Source organism: Cydia fagiglandana, chromosome 18 (genome assembly GCF_963556715.1).
Source record: "Cydia fagiglandana chromosome 18, ilCydFagi1.1, whole genome shotgun sequence".
NCBI classification, from domain to species: Eukaryota; Metazoa; Arthropoda; class Insecta; order Lepidoptera; family Tortricidae; genus Cydia; species Cydia fagiglandana.
The window spans coordinates 18,180,166-18,196,847 of record NC_085949.1 but is presented as its reverse complement, the minus strand read 5'-3'; the positions used below and the strand labels follow the sequence as shown (position 1 = coordinate 18,196,847).

The following is a 16,682-nucleotide window of genomic DNA, read 5'->3' as shown; positions in this document are numbered from 1 at the left end:
CATTGCTGCTTTTCTTAGCGCAATACTACTCTTTGAGTGTTGCCCTACTTTAGTTTGCTTTACATTGCTACTGACAAGATTTGCTTGACGCACTATATATGATAATGTTAGAATATTTTTATTGAATTGCTGTATCAATCTAGTGATACAGCAAGGCAATAAAATATTTTAATATTTATTTAAGTTATTCAAAATTTTGGAAGTCAATTAAATACATTAAATTAAACCGGATCTAAACGCACGTCATGATGTCATGGTTGGTTTCTAAACGCAACTCGTGTCATGTCAAGTGTGTGACGGGTGGTCGGATTGTGTTTGTCTTGTATATTTTTACTTGTTGATTTTTCTAATTACATTTGTTAAGTATAACGCGGAGTGGTGCGCGACAGGTTCCGGGAGAGCTATGTTATAGTGTGGCAAGTGGCAGCAGGTGGACGAGTCGCGGCTGGCGTGTCCGGAGCGCCGAAAGTTCAGGTAACGGTAGTTTCTGACGACGTCGATATTTTTTTCTTCATCTCTTTACGTCAATGTATCGATTTAATTAATAATATTTAATAAAAGTTTCCAACACGGCAGCGTTCATAGGGGTGGTGATAAAGGTTTGTTTGCTGGCGGAGCTCTGCTAAGCTGCGTAGGCCGCTGCACGTTGTGTCGGGCCTCCTTGACGTATCTGGGGCAATGTGCGGCTTAGCGTAAACAACATCTCCCTCCCTTTGACTGCCCAGTACGTTCACGAAAGTTTATATTTTAATTTTGAAGTCCTTGCACCTTGCTTTCCACTCACAATAATTCTTTGTAGGAGATAGAAATTCTTTCGCCTTAACTCCAAGTTTCGATTTTTTTAACCATTAATAAGTGCAGACAGGAGTTTATGGTTGTACTAGTGACCTGCCCCGGCTTTGCACGAGTTAACAAATTATACGCCTAAACCTTCCTCAAGAATCACTCTATTGATAGGTGAAAACCGCATGAAATTCCGTTCAGTAGCTTTTGAGTTTATTGTGAACATACAAACACACAAACAGACAGAAGCGGCAGGGGACTTTGTTTTATAAGGTATATTGTAACTATTAGTGGGAATTCTTGGAACTGTTGATAAACTTGTTATTTCATGACAAAATAATGAATGGTTGTTTTTGTAACAAGTCTAATTTGATAATGATCTTTACGCTGGCAATTACAGTTCATTGAACATTTGCAATAACAGAATATGTAACTGTGAAAATCCCAATTATCATTAATAGATAAAAGGTTTTCTAGGACAGTACACATTTTTGTCTCTTAATTTTTAAGTAATTATAATAAAACTTGTTTAATCTTTTAACTTACTGTCACCCATCCTCAATATATTTACTTATTTGCCAAAGAAGTCATGTAAAATTTCTTACTTTAATCCTTTTTATGTAAATGTAACTATTTGTATATGCCTGTCAAATAATACATAGTGGCTTTTTGGAGTCAAACTATAGTCAACAATAAGTTTAAATGTTTAATGAATATTTATTTTATAACAAATTGCATGCCGTAATGTTAATTCATACATTATATATTGAATTGTAATTAGTTTAAAGTGCACGGCACAGACCAATGTTTCTACATCCTGTAGAGAAAGTTATTGAACCCATTTATCTAAGAACAACACATTAACACTCTGTGCAAATTGTTAGAGATATTTAAGAGGTTTGTACACTGACAACTATAATTTTATTTAGAAGGTATACTTTTTATAAAGGTCGTAACAACCATGAAGATCTACATCTAGTCTTCATAGATCTAGAGAAAGCATTTGACCGGGTGCCGCGTAAACTAGTATGGCAAGCTCTGAGATCGCAAAGAATACCTATCACTGGCACAGGATACGTATGACAATGTAAGCACACAAGTGAGGAGCCTAGCTGGTACAAGCAACCCCTTCGAGGTCAAAGTTGGCGTACACCAAGGGTCTGCTCTTAGCCCGCTATTGTTCAACATTGTTATGGATTACCTCACCAAAGACATCCAGTCCCCCCTACCATGGTGCCTGCTGTATGCAGACGATGTTGTCATCATAATCATAATCATAATAGCCTTTTATTGCCAAAAACTAAAACAGTATTACAAAAATATATAAACAAATTTACTTAAAAACTAACACATCGTATTCACCGGATTAGTGTTCAGCGTGTCATCTGACACATAGGCCTCTCCCAGCTGCTTCCATTCCTTTCTATCAATGGCTTTTCTGGACCAGGTGGCGCCCCCTATCGACTTGATGTCATCCATCCATCTTTTAATTGGTCTACCTCTTTTTCTGTTACCGTCTCGTGGTTGCCAGTCTGTAATTATTTTGGTCCATTTTTCCTTACTATCCCGTGTCATATGGCCTGTCCATTGCCATTTTAACTTTCTTACTTTCTTGATTACGTCTTCTATTTTCGTTTTTGCTCTTATTTCATCTGCTCTTTTACGATCTTTTAATGTGATGTTCATCATACTTCTTTCTATTCCTCTTTGGCAGGTTCTAAGCTTTTGGAGATGTTTCTGAGTCAGTGCCCAAGTTTGGCAGCCATAGGTTATACATGGGAGGATACACAAGTTGAAAACTTTTTTCTTAGCTGACATTGGAAAGTGATTACTTTTAAGTATCTCCTTAAGCGACCAGAATCTTTTCCAAGCACTTGATACTCTTCTCTCTATTTCTAAAGTTGTCTGGTCTCTGAATGATATAATTTGTCCTAGATAAGTATAGTTCTGTACATATTCGATATTTTCATTATCTACTATTATGGGCCTTTCTTCTCTGTTTGTCATTATGTTCGTTTTTGATTTATTTATGGTAAGTCCGACTATTCTGCTTGCCTCTGTCAGCTGTTGCAGCATGTGTTGGAGCGTCTGAGCGTTGTCAGTTACCAGGACTAAATCGTCAGCAAACCTCAAGTGGTTAAGTGTCCAGCCGTTGATATTTATGCCAAGTGTATCCCATTGAAGGTCTCTGAATATATCCTCCAGTAAGGCAGAGAATAGTTTAGGTGACAATGGGTCTCCTTGTCTTACCCCCCTAGCTATTGGAAACTCTTCGCCAAGTGTTTCTAATTTTATTTGTGCTGTGCTATTCGAATATATGTTTTTAATCAAGCGTATGTATTTTTTTGGCACTCCTTGCCGGATTAGAGCTTTCCAAAGCGAACCATGGTTGATTGAATCGAATGCTTTGCTATAGTCCACAAATGCAATGTACAAAGCCTTTCCGTATTCTTGGCATTTCTCTATAAGTTGCTTTATAACATGCATATGATCGACAGTTGAGAATCCTGCTCTAAAGCCAGCTTGTTCCTCTCAATGGTCCAAAAGCGTCATTATATTACTACATAAAAAAGGAGACAGAAGCATGATTGAAAACTATAGGCCCATAAGCCTTATGTCTAATATCTACAAAGTGTTCTCTAAATTGCTGCTAAATAGAATAGAAAGTGTACTGGATGAAGAACAACCCATGGAACAAGACGATGTTGTACTTATTGATAAATGCGCGGAACAGCTGCAACGGACCCTGGAGATGTGGAGGCATGCCCTAGAATCTAATGGTTTGAGGATTAGCAGAAGCAAAACAGAGTACCTGCCATGCAATTATAGCCGCACAGAGCAGACAGCGTCAAAAATCACCATAGATGGACACCCCGTACTGGAAGTAAGCAAGTTCAAATACCTAGGCTCGGTTTTGTCCGCGGACGCAAATGTGGACATGGATGTGGCACATAGGGTAAATGTTGCTTGGCTGAGATGGAGGTCGCTCTCGGGGGTACTCTGTGACCGCCGTGTGCCGATAAAGACTAAAGGCAAGGTCTACAAAACAGCTGTGAGACCTGCTATGGTGTATGGTGCAGAATGCTGGACGATCAAACAAGTGCATGAACAAAAACTCCATGTCAATGAGATGAAGATGCTGAGATGGGCGGCCGGTGTGATGAGACTCGATAAAGTACGTAACGAACACATCAGAGGAAGCTACAAGGTCGCCCCCATCACCGACAAGATTCAAGAATCGCGCTTGAGATGTACGGGCATATCATGAGACACGACGAAGACCATAAGCCCTTGCATTGCCGAATAATAAGAGAGGCAGAGGTCGTCCGCCTGCTACGTGGTGGTCCACCATATCAATGGATTTGAAACAGGCCCAGTTGAACAAAGAGACAACCCAGGATCGCCCGACCTGGCGCTTGAGAACGAGGAGGGCCGACCCCAAATAACGGGAAAGGCACGAAAGAAGAAGAAGAAGGTATACTTTTTACATCAAAAACTGCACACTACGGCAAGAAGTATTTATTATACCACAAAAATAGGAATGCACATTTTCAAAGAAATAAACCGGTTACAATAAAATCAGTAACTTGTCATGTACATATTTAAATCTCTACCAAATGTGCTATAAGGAGTTTATACCTTTCGCATTCCCTTTTGTTTAAACATGTCCTTTTTAATTGTTCCCCTAATCCATCGTTCATTTCCAGCTCCACGTCAGATCTTGTCTCACCATCTTCACATAAATCAATACTGTCACTCTTATCTATTTGTTCCATACTGTCACTCTTATCTATTGGTTCTGTACTGGTGCTCTCATCTATTTGTTCTCTACTGTCACTCTCTTCTACTTGTTCTCTAATGTCACTCTCATCTACTTGTTCTGTACTGTCACTATCATCATTTGCACCACTACCAATTTTAACATTGACATTGTCATCACTTTCCACATTATGCGTCTTTGCGTTATAGTGCTTATAGTCTCCCCCAGGTGGTTGTTTAATCATTTTGGATATGAAAGCAATCTCTTCATTAAACAACATGACATCACTTTCCGATAGCTCAAGCTTTGGTGTGTGCGATTTATAGAAGTTATCGTAGATATGATCCCAAATGGGCAAGGTGTGTCTGGAGGAGGGCATGCCCATTGACATTGTGATCTGGCCGAGATGAAACACAAGGCATGAGGCAGAGCTGATGTCGGGCTTTTCGTTTCTTATCTGGAAAGTGACTGGCAGCCATACCACAGGCAATAGCGTGGATTTCAAGGGCGTAGGGTCACTGGAAAAATATTATATTTGAATTTTTAAACAGCATGAGAGTTGTAATATTCATTTCATCGTAAAATTATCAATAAGTGAAAGTAGCTACTATATTCAAGGTTCAAGGGTAAAGCTACATACATTGTTAAAGTATTAAGTATTGGTAAAGACTTATATATTGTATTAGGTTAGTATAGTATAAGGCCTAATATAGCTTTGAGTAAGCTTTGTAGCGTTGCTAAATACAATGGTGAATTTAAAAAAAAAACATTTTATGTGTTTTTTAGGGTTCCATACCTCAAAAGGAAAAAACGGAACCCTTATAGGATCACTCGTGTTTCTGTCTGTCTGTCTGTCCGTCTGTCACAGCCTATTTTCTCGGAAACTACTGGACCAATTAATTTGAATTTTGTTACACATATGTAAATTAGTGACCCGACGACGGACAAGTACCTAATGTAAATAAATGAATTGGGCCACTTTTGGGGGGTAAATGAGAAAATTTAAAAAGTATATCAAATGAAAGCGCTCCTTTTGAGGATTTCAAATATATTTTTTTATAATTTTAAAATATATAGGTTAGTAGTTATTTAAGAAAATAGCCAAAAAATAACCATTCCCCCCTTTATCTCCTAAAATTTTGAAAAAAATACGCATAATAGTTCTTTACAAATAAATGACAGGAAAACCAATTAGAAATGTGCAGTCAAGCGTGAGTCGGGCTTGATGTACGGAACCCGTGGAACGCGAGTCTGACTCGCACTTGGCCGGTTTTTAAACTCTAGCAAGATTAAAGTGGAACTCACAAACAAATAAATAATATGACATTATATTGGCATATTTACTGTTGAGTCTCACCTATACGTCAAAAAATTACTCCACATGGCCACTAATTTCTGGGCAATTAATTCCTCTTCTTCATCAAGGTTCTCATTACTAAAAATATAGTCAAATATGGTATTAGTTCCCTCACGGGGTACAAACTCCATCAGGTACGCCGGGTAACTGCTCGCGGCCACGTGCAGGGTAGCAGACTTCACGATCGGGTACACAGTGAACACATCATTTATATAATTTTCAAAATTTTCAACTATACCCACACCCGTCTCCAATTCATGAAAGTAAGTCTCTTTCACCACCTCACCAATTGTAAATTTCATCTCTTCACTTCCGAACTCTAAATTATTTGGCAGAAGATCTTTGAAACTTTTCGGTACATTATGGAACATGTCGTCACCGTTATAAAACCTCTCTTTTGAATACGCTATTAAAAGAGGGACAGGCTTGAATATGGCTCTTTGAAGAATTTCTTTAGGGTCCTTAATCAATAAAGCTGAATAGTACTCTGCAAGGCTTTCAACGCAGGGTGCAAATTTGTTGGAATGATTCAGTGTTTTCGCAACCGCGATGTTTTGGTAGAACACAGCGAGGGCGTCTATTGTGTTGCCATTGTCCTCATAGCCTAGTTGTGTAGCTACGTCCAGCGCCGCGGCGACGGGATCGGCGGCGAGCGAAGTCGGCGCGAGGGCCGAGCCCGACTCCAGGATCACTCGCTGTATGTAGCCGTCGATGGCGCCCGACAGGAGCAGCAGCTCGGCGGCGGCGGCGCCCGTGCCCGTCCCATGCAAGGTCACCTGCGGGAAACGTTCTTCAAATGAAAACAGGAAACTTGCATTAAGACAAAGGATTTTGAATAACAACACTCTCGGACATTCCACATACGCGAAACTAAATGATTATAAACCACGTCAGCTAACACACACAGGCCTTTCAGTCTATTGCAGACTATACAAACAGTGTCAGGCAGGGCGACAACGTTTATGAAAAACGTTGTCGCTGTATCGGCAAACCAACGTGGGTGAAGTTTCCTCTCCACAGACACTGCATCGCCTGAGACACAAACGAAGAGACACAGGGTTGCCCAAGACCTGTGGCTCTCTCTCGGCCTCTCCGACTAGATTCGCGGGAAAGACAAGTCAATACGCGCGGAGTCGGATAGGCTGCAGGTGCATGACGGCTGGCACCGAGCCGGTTTTGTTTCAAGTTTTCCTTCTCTGTTTTTATCTCTTCCGTTAAACAGCAGGAGGACCATGTGCAGGCGAGATAAGCCGGGGCACAAAGATGTTATTCGTGCCCCTCCCTCCCAGCTAACGTATCTTACGTATCCCATCATCTAACCTGCGAAGAGTCGCCGCCGAACTTGTCAATATTCTCATGGACCCAGGACAACGCAGCCACCTGGTCCTTCAGGCCCGCGTTACCGGGCGCCGCGCTCGTGCCTAGGCAGAGGAACCCCTCTGCACCGAGCCGGTAGTTCAGCGTCACCACTACAAAGCCCAGATTCAGGAGACGCGAAGGTCCACTGTGAGATCCCCATCTGGAATAAAACAAACGAACATTATCTCGAACTCTACGTTATCTCACTAGAGAGTATAACCTCAAATGGTTATTCAAAACGCGTATGCGCGCGGACTTGATTTTGACATAATTAGGCACATACATTGACTGGTGTAGCGACAGCAGCTGGCTAGCAGCTACATAGTACTGTACCCGATGGCAAAGTCTCCAGCGTGTAGGTGCACCAACCAGAACCCGTTCGGGTGCGAACATGTTGAACACCAGGCATGCCGCGATCAGCTGCAGGCGCGAGTCTACAGTACTGTACCCCGTGGCGAAGTGTCCATCGTGCAGGTGCACCAGCACGGGGCGCGACGTGCCGTGCTCAGGCGCGAACACATTGAGCACCAGGCACGCCGCGTCGACGCGCTGGCCGAGCTGAGCGCAGCGCACGCGGTATGTCGCTTCGAACACGCCGTCCCATCGCACGGGGGCGTCTGCAGCCTATGAACAACAATATTACTTGTATGTCAAGTACCTAAACCCGTTCATAAATTTTTGTACCACTACAATGAAAATATCATCTGAGATTTGATGAATGATGATCGCGTTTTTGATATGACCACCACCACTAAAGGCTCTTTTAGGCGGCCACATTTATAAAACAGGCTCGGACTCAGTTTCTACAGGGCCGCACAGCACAGGCAAGTCCGCCAAATTTATCAGCTTATCATATTAGAGCGCATTAATATCGTGTTGTAGGTATATCAGCGAAACAAAAACAACAAACGGCCCCAAGTGTTAGCGCCTAAACATTTGTGTTGGCAATCATTTGCAATCACGTAGCCACAGATTTGTAACAAAGTTTTTCTGTTCCTATGTTTACACTTCGCTCAAACAACCATATGTTCGTCGATAGTACATGTACATCACTTGGATAAATTAGTTATTTTAAAGCATGGGCGTGGCGCCGCGATAATCGAGGCGATAGCGATCGGCGTGTTTACGCCGATAATGGGATGCACGTTTATCAGTGAATTAATCGGCTGATGGCCATTGTCCAGCTCTGCGGGGACGAGGACGGGCCTTTGTTATTTACTAGTTAGTAAAATTAAAGCCCTGGATTCTAGAAAGTTCACTGTTTATTTTTTGTTCCCCATTTAGTGAAAATCGCAAGAGTCGTGAATTATTATTTTATATTAAACATTAAAAAACAGGACCCAAGCCTTTTTATTATTCGTTATGTTTTGTTAATACCGTGACAAAACAGAAAGCAAAATTAATCCTTATCGACTTTTACTGGACACGAAATCATTTTCCCGCAAAGTAAAATCCTGTAAAGCCGGTGTCCCTTTAAAACTGAACGTTAATTAAGTCATCCTGCACCTTAAACGAGAAGCAGCTAGGGCAGGCCGAGGAGGGAAGGGAAGTTTCATAGTTGGCTGCTGAGTGATGTTGATCACTCCGCTAAATCTGGTTGGTGATGCAACTGCATGGCCCATAGTGCGGCAGGCGCGGCGCCGGGCACGCGCTCGGCACTTCCGACCTGTGTCTCGGCGTGTATATAGAATACACAGGGGGCTCTGACCTGAAACCTGGCGTAGGCAGGAGGCGGGCGTGCGTAGGGCAGGCCGAGGAAGGCGTAGTGAGGCGGGCTACGCGCCAGGTACCCGCGCACCACGCCCGAGCTGGTCCCCACGTCGCGGTGCGGCGGCCGCAGCTGCGGGGCTCGCAGGGCCAGCGCATGCCACACCGCGCTACAGACCACCAACAAGCGCATCAGGCCGTCGGATGTCGGTTACACTGTAGCTCATTTATACTCATTGCAAACCTTAACACAATTGTAGCAAAACCATTAGTGTTAAAAACTTTTATAATGTTGTAACTTGAGAGAGACTATCTACACAATCACAGGACATACTCGCACAGGAATCGCGTTTTAAATCAATATTCGACTGTTATAACCAGCAGCGTTGTCGTCTACAACTCGCAGACAAATTTTAGAAGACGCCGATGGCTATTAAATTTTCTAAAATACTGCCTGCAAGTTGTTAAGGCCGGTGGTTAAAACTTCACTGCCACCTTTACATCTCTATACTTGTTACTATTTTTTACACAGCCAAACAGGAAACAGACTAGAAGAATGAATACGCGTGACCCGCTTCTATTGATCTTAAGTGTACCGTGGTGCCAGCCGTCCTGATTATAGTAAAGATCGTACTAAAATGATTACGGCGGCTAACCCCGCCATTATCATAACACTTGGTCAATCTAAACATTCGCGTGTAGAGTAAACATTCCCATAGAACGCACGCTTTTAGGAAAATAGTTTACCGTATTGTCTATATTATGATAAACCAAAATATTATTACGCAGTGGGGTTATTCTACAATCACTGTAATGCTTTGAGTCTTTTTACGCTGGCGTTGTTGCCTTTAGGACCTAACTACATATATTATGTGCCGTAAAAGTATAAAAGATACTCTGACACTTTTCCTTTTTTGCGGTGTGTGTATTCTTCACATTCTCCAGAAAGTGTTTCTGTAACTACTTTTAAGTTATTTCGCTTTTACTGAACTGTGACGCGGTGGATAAGGTCATGTTAAAGGGCAAATAAATAAAGAAATATTCCAGGACATTATAGTTGTGTGGAATTTAATAAAATGTTTGCAATTGATTCCATGTCGCATTAAAAATTAACCTTTAAATTAGGTGTTACCTACGTTACAAGTCTATAATAAGCCAACTTGTGCCGTTTGTTTGGGTTCCCCGGCCGCGGCCCTCAAAAAGAAAAAACGGAACCGTTATAGGATCACTCGTGCATCTGTCTGTATGTTTATCCTGTGTACGAAGGACTAAATAAGTGGGCAAGATTACTCAAAATTTTTAGCAATGAGTCTGTAAACCTTAAGTTAGAGTCGGACCAAAAAAAGTCTGCAGCAGATTTGATAGCCAGTATGTCATTAAATTTATACGTCATAATTTCTTATAAGTTTGACGCTTAAAATAACACTTTCACTGCGTGGGCTATCAAATCCGCTGCAGACTATTCTTGCTCTGACTCTATGAAACTTATGAATGACATTCTGCCAATTTTAAATATATCTAGAGCGGCTATCCGAACACTTCACTACTACATGACGACCAGTCTGGCCTAGTGGGTAGTGACCCTGCCTGTGAAGCCGATGGTCCTGGGTTCGAATCCCAGTAAGGGCATTTATTTGTGTGATGACAGATATTTATTGCTGAGTCATGGTTGTTTTCTATGTATTTAAGTACATATTTATATATTATATATATCATTGTCTGAGTACCCACAACACAAGCCTTCTTGAGCTTACTGTGGGACTTAGTCAATCTGTGTAAGAATGTCCTATAATATTTATTTATTTACATATAACAGGGGCTTCAGCTGTTCTTTATTTCCACCCCGTAAAACGCGCATACAATAGCAAATCAATTCAGTTACACTAATATTTTGAACCTGCCAGGCAGAATTACCCAAAGATCTTGAACCGGCATATCGAGTCATGCTGTTATAAGGAAGTTAACCTGCCGTATTCACATTATACTCTGAAACAATACGTGTTTGTTTAGCTTTATCTTGACCGCCGTTTTGCAGTTTAATTTAGGTCATTATTTAATTAGGCATAAAGAAAATAGAGATCTATGAAACGGTCTTCCATACCCCTGAAATTTAAATATTCATTCTGTCAAATCAAAATTGTATTTGTTTTAGCAAGTCAAGTAATTACATTTCTGTGCAACTTTGTACTTTGTTAATGTCATTTATAAAAAGGAGATTTATAGCGTGTCCAATGCTGCATAATGATTGTTATTGTATATGATAAGGTACTCCATAACTGCATTGGATTGGAGCCCTCGCAGGGAGTAGTAGGTCAAAGGTTCCACCAAGACACGTCCGGTTAGATCAGATCTCGCTGCACTCAAGTTTACAAACAGGGGCACGTCCACGCTCCATACATCTGATCAAAGAATTTGATCATGGAGCGCTGTTCTCTAGTAAGATGCGACATGGCCCACACAGGTCCCCTGATATCCTGGTACCGGAGCTCCCTTTGGCCGCGGCAGCCCCAGCCGCCCACAGAGCACGCCACGTCTGGCCAGATCTCGCTCGTGTCCGTACCGCATGTCATGTTGCTGTAAACAAAAATAAACTTCAAAAAATCTGACTGACGAAATATACCTACAATTATCGTCTATATATAGATCTACTCTTAGATGCGAACCCTCGCCTAACTTGCACGATCACTTCAAGGACTTACGTACTAACTAACCAACGCGCGCACCACAAATTATATCATATGAGCATATGACTATACATTACTTACCCGCAGACAATGAACTTGGCAACAATATCCGTCATCCAATCTTTCATCGCTTCGTCGCTATCATTCAACACAGTGTCCTTAAGCATGGAGTTGACACGTAGCACGTATGAGAGGTCGTCCATATGCCCGGCGCCGCTGTAATCTATCCCGAAGGCTCGTTTGACCGGCACAAAGGGGCTACCGTACGAAAACTGATACAAGTAAAGCGGGGCACCTCCTAACATGAATCTGGCTTCGGCCAGTTTAAGTGCTGGGTATACGAAAAGGGAATCTGAACACGCAGGTATGAATTTCTCCATAGTCGGCGCCCCGTGGAAGTACCTATCCATCATCTGTTTCGCGTCCACTGTTTGTTGGGCCAGTGAGACAGAAAACAATAGTTTAGCCGGTAAAATTGCTTTCGGGTTCTTCTTGATCGTTCCTATTATGTCTACTTCTTCGAGTCTGTGTGTTAACGACGCGCATTCATTGTTCGCAAATCCCAATAAAGTCGTGTACTGCCTTCCTCTACCACTCGCTACTAATGCATCCGGATCGTCATCGAGGATTCTAGTCATTCCGTAGAATTCTGACTCTACCACAGGACAGAACACGGCAAATCCAGAAGACGCGAGAAGCACACTGTTGGCGTCGACGAGAGCCTGAGCCGGTAGGGCGACCAGCTGGCGGTGGATCTCATCCGCGTCGGTGCTGTTGATGCCCAGCTGCTTCAGAAAAGAGCTCTTCACGTTCTGCGCATAGCTCGGCCGAGTTGTGAAAAATCCAGATCCTGCTGTTCCGCTCATCAAAATTAATCTACAACGTAAAACAATACATTTTTAACTGCAAATATGCTGTTATCCAACATATATTGATTTGTTTGGAACAAATGGAACAATATGAAGCCAAATAATGAAACTTTAAATATTAGATGTTTGTTCTAGTTACCTTTGAAACAATCCTCTGGAGGCTTCAGAAAGCGATAGAATATGCGCATTGGAAGCTCCCGAGCTCTGTCCCATCAGCGTCACTTGCTGCGGATCTCCGCCGAAGGCCCGCACGTTATTCTTGACCCACTGCAGCGCCACGACTATGTCGCGTAGACCCGTGTTACCCGGGACACTAGACGAGTTCAGAGACAAGAAGCCGAACGGACCCAGTCTGAAAGGAGATGGACAATCATTGGTCTTCAAAAATATTTTATCTTGATGTTTAGTTAAATTAATAGATGTGTCACCTATGTAAATACCTGGAATTGATAGTAATGACGACCACGAGCTCATCTATCATATACTCAGGCCCATTTAAATCACTGTCTCCGGACTCCGACTGAAAAGCCCCGCCGTGTATAAAGCAGACAACAGGCAGGCAGGCCGAGCCGCAGCACTGTCGGCCCCAGCGCGGCAGATAGCCCGCTGGCACGTGCACGTTGACGTGGAGACAGTCCTCGCCCATGCTGCGGGGCTGCATCATCGGCCCGTACAGCACGTCGCGCTGCGGGCATACAGGGCCCTCGACTGACGCGTCGACAAACCCGTCCCACGGGTCTGCCGGCTGTGGCGCCTGGAGAAAGTTTCACCAATTTACATGATTATTTTTGAATTTTGTTTGAAAACGTAAAAGCAATAGCTTTTCACATCTTCAACAATATTAATATACTTACCACAAAGCGCAGGTCCCCGAGCGGCTGCCTCGCATAGGGCACGCCGCGGAAGCTGGCATAACTCCGGCCGAGGTAGCTGGAGCGCAGCGTGCCGCACACAGATCCGGACAGAGTCTGCGCCGGCACTCGGCACGAGATGTTTCCCATCAACCGCTCTTTGATATAGCCTGATCGAAACACCAAACAAACTATTCAGTTAGGTACACAAATACCTTGAGCCCACAGACAAAACATCCTCTAGACTGAGCATAGTCGCGCTACCCCCGCTGCCACGCATACGGTAATTTTACTCCATATTCGAGTCGAAAGTGTCTTTGTGTGACGTCCGTGAACTCGTTCGTCGTTTGAACGGACCAATCACGGCACGGGACTTCGCTCACCTCGTCCCGCGCACCCCCGCATTTTTGGCAGCATCGGTTGCATGAAATAATTGCTCTAAACTACGTCTAGAGGATTCCTAGTCTATGCTTGAGCCGGTTATGAGCACCTAGGCTTTCTTATCTGTTATTACCACTCCTACCCTATTCAAAGTATACTCTTAAGCTAGTCGTATTTAGTTTTACCTTGTACGCCGTAAGGGCTCTGAGCGGCTACCGCGAAAACCGAAAGTCGCAAATTGCGGGGATCTTTCTCTTTTACTCCAACGAAGGCGTAATTAGAGTGACAGAGAAAAATCCCCGCAATTTGCGAACTTCGATTTTCGCGGTTATAGCCCTGTTTAATTAAGAAATAATTGATGGTTTTTTAATTATATATTTTTTATATTAAATTGGGAGCCCACATTTTCATCGAATGTTCATAAATAGAGTCCAAGCAGACGCCATATAATTCCACGAAGCTATTAATATCTGCTATTTGTAGATCCTTTTTATACGGTTGTATGGTATACGGGGGTTGTTTAAGGGATGAAGTAACGGAACACGGTGCTGTTCATACGGCGTTTATTACAGAACTGATTTTTGGATTACCTACCCACATAACATTTACATACCTAGTTGCGTCTACCCCCAAGTACATATATCACACCCTTACACTTAAATTATGCTATACCTATTAAATACTTAACTTATTTAACCCTTTACCGCATACTAAGCCATAGGTATATGGCGGCTATGATATTTAATTATTTAGACCGATATTAAAGTTCGAATTTAAATGGATATTTTTTTTTGTTTTTATTACATGCCGTAAGGGGCTAACAGTTAAACTTATTTAATACAATCGATAGGAAAGAATACAAAAATATATAAATAGTGTCAGTCCACTAATATAAAAAAGGATCACCGTAGTGATCGACCGGTGGTATATTCCGACGAGGCCTCTGCACTGACGACGGCACGGGTGGTATCGGTGGTAGTTGGGTGATTCCCGGATGGTCCATCGGACCAGGCCACGCCAACGCGGAAACTGGTGATCTCGCTCTAACTTGATCTACATGCCTCTTAAACCTAGTTGATAAATCGTTTTCCTTTACCACTAACACAGTCCTAGAACCTATCAAGCTATCCACCTTCCCTTTAAGCCATTTCTCCCCCGAGCTGTAATCCCTAAACCACACAAGGTCTCCTATCCGGAACGCCCTATCTGTACCCCCCGCCTGCTGCACCTGCCTTTCTTGTGCCGCCTCCACACGCTGCTCGAGCCCGCGACCGGGCCGTAACATGTCCAGACGGCAACGCAATGCCCGCTTTTGGAGAAGCATGGCCGGTGTTTGTCCCGTGGTGCTGTGGGGAGTATTCCTATACGCCATCAAATATTCCTGAAGAGCCTCTTCCACATCTACCTGATCTCTAACTGCCTTTTTGAGTGCCCTTTTGCACAACTTAACAGCTGTCTCGGCGGCTCCATTTGATGCCGGGTGGTATGCTGGTGTAAAAGTATGAGTAATACCATAATATTGCATGAAGGTATCCACCTCCCTGCTAGTAAATGGAGGCCCGTTGTCCGAAACTACCTGTTTAGGAACGCCAAAACGTGCAAATATCTCCCTTAGCACTTTTAGCACCGCCGCTCCTGTAGTGGTTGTCATTAAGAAAGCCTCTATCCACTTAGAAGACGCATCTATTAAAATCAAAAATGTTTTACCATGCCACGGACCTAAAAAATCGAGATGCACCCGCGTCCATACCTCCCCGGGGTACTCCCACGGCTTAACTGGCGCGCGCGGCGGCGCCGGTGCCTCCACTGCGCACGTGTGACAACCCGCGCAGCACGCCTCGATGTCGGCATCAATACCGGGCCACCACACGTAGCTTCGGGCAACGGCCTTCATTTTTACTATTCCTACATAGGTGTCCTACATGTAATTGTAACCTAATCCAGCTTAACGTAAGGACTGGGAGAAGTGTGTTCGACATCTCGAGATTCAGAGCGAAGTCCAAGGTGCAAAGAGTCCCTATAATGGAGATTCTTTACGCTGACGACGTATGCCTAATGTCCGATAGCATGACGGATCTTCGAAGCTACGTTGACGCTTTACATATCTCTTGTCAACGGTTCGGACTAGTCATTAGTGCTTCCAAGACTCAAATCCTCAAGCAACCACCAAGAGGTAGCGAAGCTGATCCAGCAACGCTGTATCTAGATGGGAAGCCACTAGATGAGGTATCGCGCTTTAAGTACCTTGGAAGTACTGTCCGAAATGACAACACTTTGGCTTCGGAGATACCATTCCGCATCGCTAACGCCGCTGCCAATTTTGGACGACTCGCTGACCGGGTTTGGAGGTCCCATGATCTTAAGCTAGAGACGAAGATTAGCGTTTACAAGGCGCTAATCATCCCGGTCCTATTGTATGGCTCAGAGACATGGTGCCTTTACAAATCTGATATAAAAAAGCTAGACACCTATAGGGATTGCAAATCCGAATCTATTTTACAAAATCCGGATTTTCGGATAATTTTCACGCCGAAATCCGAACTTCGGATAAAATCCGGATTTAGGGAATATTTTCTTGGTACCAGGAATAAATAAAAAAAAACGACTTTCTAATAAGAAATTAGTCTTTTTATTTACTGTAATAGTCTTAGGCAGTGGCGTAGCTAGGTGGGGGCGGCGGGGGCGGCCCGCCCCGGGTGTCACACATTTAGGGGTGACACCCGACCGTGAACATAAGTAGTGTCATCTATAAAAATTCGTAAAACTGTTGGCAGATTGCACAATCGCCATTAAGGAAATAAAATACAACATGTCCACGAGGAACCCAAGAGATTTTGACAGTGTGTTCCTGTAAAGACTAAAATGTCCTATAAACTGTTTTGGAATTCGCCTAGTTTCAGAGTCCATGTACCACCAGCCAGCTAAAAAAAC

At 43.2% G+C, this 16,682-nt stretch overlaps 2 protein-coding genes across 2 annotated transcripts in view; one reads left to right on the top strand and one right to left on the bottom strand.

Annotated features, from left to right (window-relative positions):
- The first annotated feature begins 249 nt into the window (after window positions 1-249).
- The window catches only part of LOC134673478 (serine/threonine-protein kinase D1), a 107,229-nt gene continuing 90,796 nt past the window's right edge, over window positions 250-16,682 (top strand). The window contains exon 1 of the mRNA XM_063531472.1: window positions 250-474. The gene's annotated coding sequence lies outside the window, so the exon portion shown is untranslated. The remainder of the gene's footprint in view (window positions 475-16,682) is intronic.
- Window positions 4,386-9,159, bottom strand: LOC134673558 (juvenile hormone esterase-like). The gene is made up of 5 exons (XM_063531557.1): window positions 8,968-9,159; window positions 7,708-7,883; window positions 7,221-7,419; window positions 5,901-6,676; window positions 4,386-5,061 (listed from the first exon to the last, which is right to left on the bottom strand). Exons 1-5 carry the CDS (start codon window positions 9,157-9,159, stop codon window positions 4,386-4,388), a joined length of 2,019 nt encoding a protein of 672 aa, XP_063387627.1.

What these genes read in the sequence shown, in the direction of transcription:
- LOC134673558 (XM_063531557.1), bottom strand. Translation starts at nt 9,159, where the DNA reads ATGCGCTTGTTGGTGGTCTGTAGCGCGGTGTGGCATGCGCTGGCCCTG. An exon ending in CTGCCTACGCCAGGTTTCAG is followed by an intron (nt 7,884 to 8,967) that starts GTCAGAGCCCCC and finishes TGTTGTTCATAG; the next exon opens with GCTGCAGACGCCCCCGTGCG. An exon ending in TCGGCGGCGACTCTTCGCAG is followed by an intron (nt 6,677 to 7,220) that starts GTTAGATGATGG and finishes CGTTTCCCGCAG; the next exon opens with GTGACCTTGCATGGGACGGG.